This window comes from Nestor notabilis, unplaced genomic scaffold (assembly GCF_000696875.1).
Source record: "Nestor notabilis isolate BGI_N333 unplaced genomic scaffold, ASM69687v1 scaffold21636, whole genome shotgun sequence".
NCBI lineage: Eukaryota > Metazoa > Chordata > Aves > Psittaciformes > Psittacidae > Nestor > Nestor notabilis.
Genome location: NW_009932673.1, coordinates 882 through 3,187, shown reverse-complemented (window position 1 = coordinate 3,187; position 2,306 = coordinate 882). Strand labels below are relative to the sequence as shown.

The 2,306-nt window shown below is 58.8% G+C and overlaps 1 protein-coding gene across 1 annotated transcript in view; it reads left to right on the top strand.

The window, feature by feature from the left end:
* The window catches only part of PI4K2A (phosphatidylinositol 4-kinase type 2 alpha), a gene marked incomplete at its 5' end in the record, with an annotated part of 2,673 nt that extends 758 nt beyond the window's left edge, over positions 1-1,915 (top strand). Inside the window, 6 exons of the mRNA XM_010016527.1 lie at positions 26-117; positions 639-700; positions 789-888; positions 1,140-1,273; positions 1,566-1,625; positions 1,754-1,915. Of these exons, the coding sequence (XP_010014829.1) occupies positions 26-117; positions 639-700; positions 789-888; positions 1,140-1,273; positions 1,566-1,625; positions 1,754-1,915 (610 nt within the window). The remainder of the gene's footprint in view (positions 1-25; positions 118-638; positions 701-788; positions 889-1,139; positions 1,274-1,565; positions 1,626-1,753) is intronic.
* Positions 1,916-2,306: the final 391 nt, after the last annotated feature.

The window sequence follows — 2,306 nt, the reverse complement described above, 5'->3', positions numbered from 1 at the left end:
GGTGGGGTGTGGGCGGGGGGGGGTCGGCGGGGGAGCCGCTCCCGGAGAACACCAACCGGCAGCTGCTGCTGCAGTTTGAGCGGCTCGTGGTGCTGGACTATATCATCAGGAACACAGGTAGGGCTGGCTGCCTGGCCTGGGACACTGCTCCTTCATGTCCTGCCAGCTGGAGAAATGGGATGGGGCAGGACATGGGATCTCTTCCCAGCACCCAAAATTCCTCTTGACATCACCAGGCAGCAGCCTCTGTGTAGAGTGTGGCTGCTGTGGCTGCCCACTGGGGACATGCTCTGGCTGCTCGCCTGTGTTCTGGGAGATCTGGAACCATCATGGTACTGGGGTGGAAGTTTGCAGCTGTGAGGATCCAGGGACATCTGGAGATCCACCACGTGTCTCTGTCCTTGTGTCGCATCTCATGCTGGGCTTCCAAGTTCCTGCAGGCTGACCTCTCTCTTGTGAGCTGGGGATACATGGACCTCTCCAGTCTGCAGGACTGGTTGTGTGGGGGTTGATGTGGCTTCCCAGGCCTGCAGCAAGCTCAGGGGCTCTGGGGTAGAGTTTGGGCCTAAAACTGGGTTGGGGGAGGAGCGGTGCAGGCAGGCCCTGGTGTTGACACAGCTGGTTCTATCTCTCCGCAGATCGGGGCAATGACAACTGGCTCATCAAGTACGACTGTCCCCTGGACAGCGCGGGCGTGCGGGTGAGCGGCTCTTCCTGGGCAGCAGGGAGGGGGAGAGGGAGTGTTCCTGCTGGGGGGACTCCTTGTGACCTGTTCCTTTTCCTTTCAGGACAGTGACTGGGTGGTGGTGAAGGAGCCCATCATCAAGCTGGCTGCTATAGACAATGGTTTGGCTTTTCCCTTGAAACACCCGGACTCCTGGAGAGCATGTGAGTTTTTTAGGCTGTGCCAGGGCACCTTGGTGAGCCATAGAACTCCATGCTTGGGCATACTCCTTAAGGGCAGGAGAGGAGAGGGGTAGGGCTGTCCTGCAAACCTTCTGGGTTCATGGGTGGCTCTGCCTCAGCAGAGGCTGTAGGAAGCAGGTACTGGACCCTGATGCAGGTGATCTGTCATCCACTGGCATGTGGCACCATCCTTTGGCTTCTCCAGCTCTAATGCCTCCTGCTTCCTCCCACAGATCCATTCTACTGGGCATGGCTGCCCCAGGCCAAAATCCCCTTTTCACAGGAGATCAAAGACCTGATTCTTCCCAAGATCTCAGACCCCAACTTTGTCAAGGACCTGGAGGAAGATCTGTATGAGCTCTTCAAGGTGAGCTCGGGAAGCAGTTGAGGAGGCAAGTGGCTTGGGAGGAAGAAAAGCTGAGGTGGCGTTGGTGAGCTCCCTGTCAAGGCTGCAGAGGACAGGAATGTGGCCATACTCCTGACTGTTTCTGAGCTGAGACAGAGCAGGGTTATCCCTCTGCCAGGAGCTGAGGATTTGGTGTGTGGAGAAGCAGAAAACCCATGGGACAAGAGGAGAGGCTTGCTTGGGGAATAGCATCTCTTGCATGGCATAAAGCAGCGGGTGGATCTCACTGTGTGCTCTGCTCTCTCTCTTGCAGAAAGACCCTGGCTTTGACAGGGGACAGTTTCACAAGCAGATTGCAGTCATGAGGGGCCAGGTAAACTGTTGTTTTTTTTTGTGAGGCACGGAGCCTCATCCTGCTGGCATGACAGGTGGGGTGATGGGGTGGATGCTCTCTGTTGCTGTGTCAGGGCAGCTCAGGCATTGCTCTGTTGTGCTGTACAGATCCTGAACCTGACTCAGGCGCTGAAGGATGGGAAGAGCCCCCTGCACCTGGTTCAGATGCCGCCTGTGATTGTGGAAACGGCACGTTCCCACCAGCGCACTGCCAGCGAGTCCTACACGCAGAGCTTCCAGAGCCGGAAGCCTTTCTTCTCCTGGTGGTAGCCATGGGAGCCACGGGCAGGGCTTGGCTGCCTCGGACTGGCACTGCTAGAGGAGCCGGGCCACTGCTGGCTCCCGTGGCTGGGACTCAACCTTCTGGGTTGAGTGCGGCTGGAGGAACCTGCAGCTGAACTGGAGGAGCCAGGCAGGTCGGGCACGGTCCCTCCCCAGCTCCGTCGGAGCTCAGTGCCCTGCCTTGGGCAGAGGCCAGGGGGAGGTGTGGGAATCCTCTGGGACCTGTGGTGTGGCTGGGACCCTGCCCCTCCTTCGGCCTGCATGCAGTTCTGAGCACCCCTGCTTGGGGCTGGGATGAGCAGGCTGCCCAGACCAGGATCCATCCAGCCCTTCACACAAGCTGCTGGCGCCTTTTCCTCCACACCGTGATGGCTGCTGG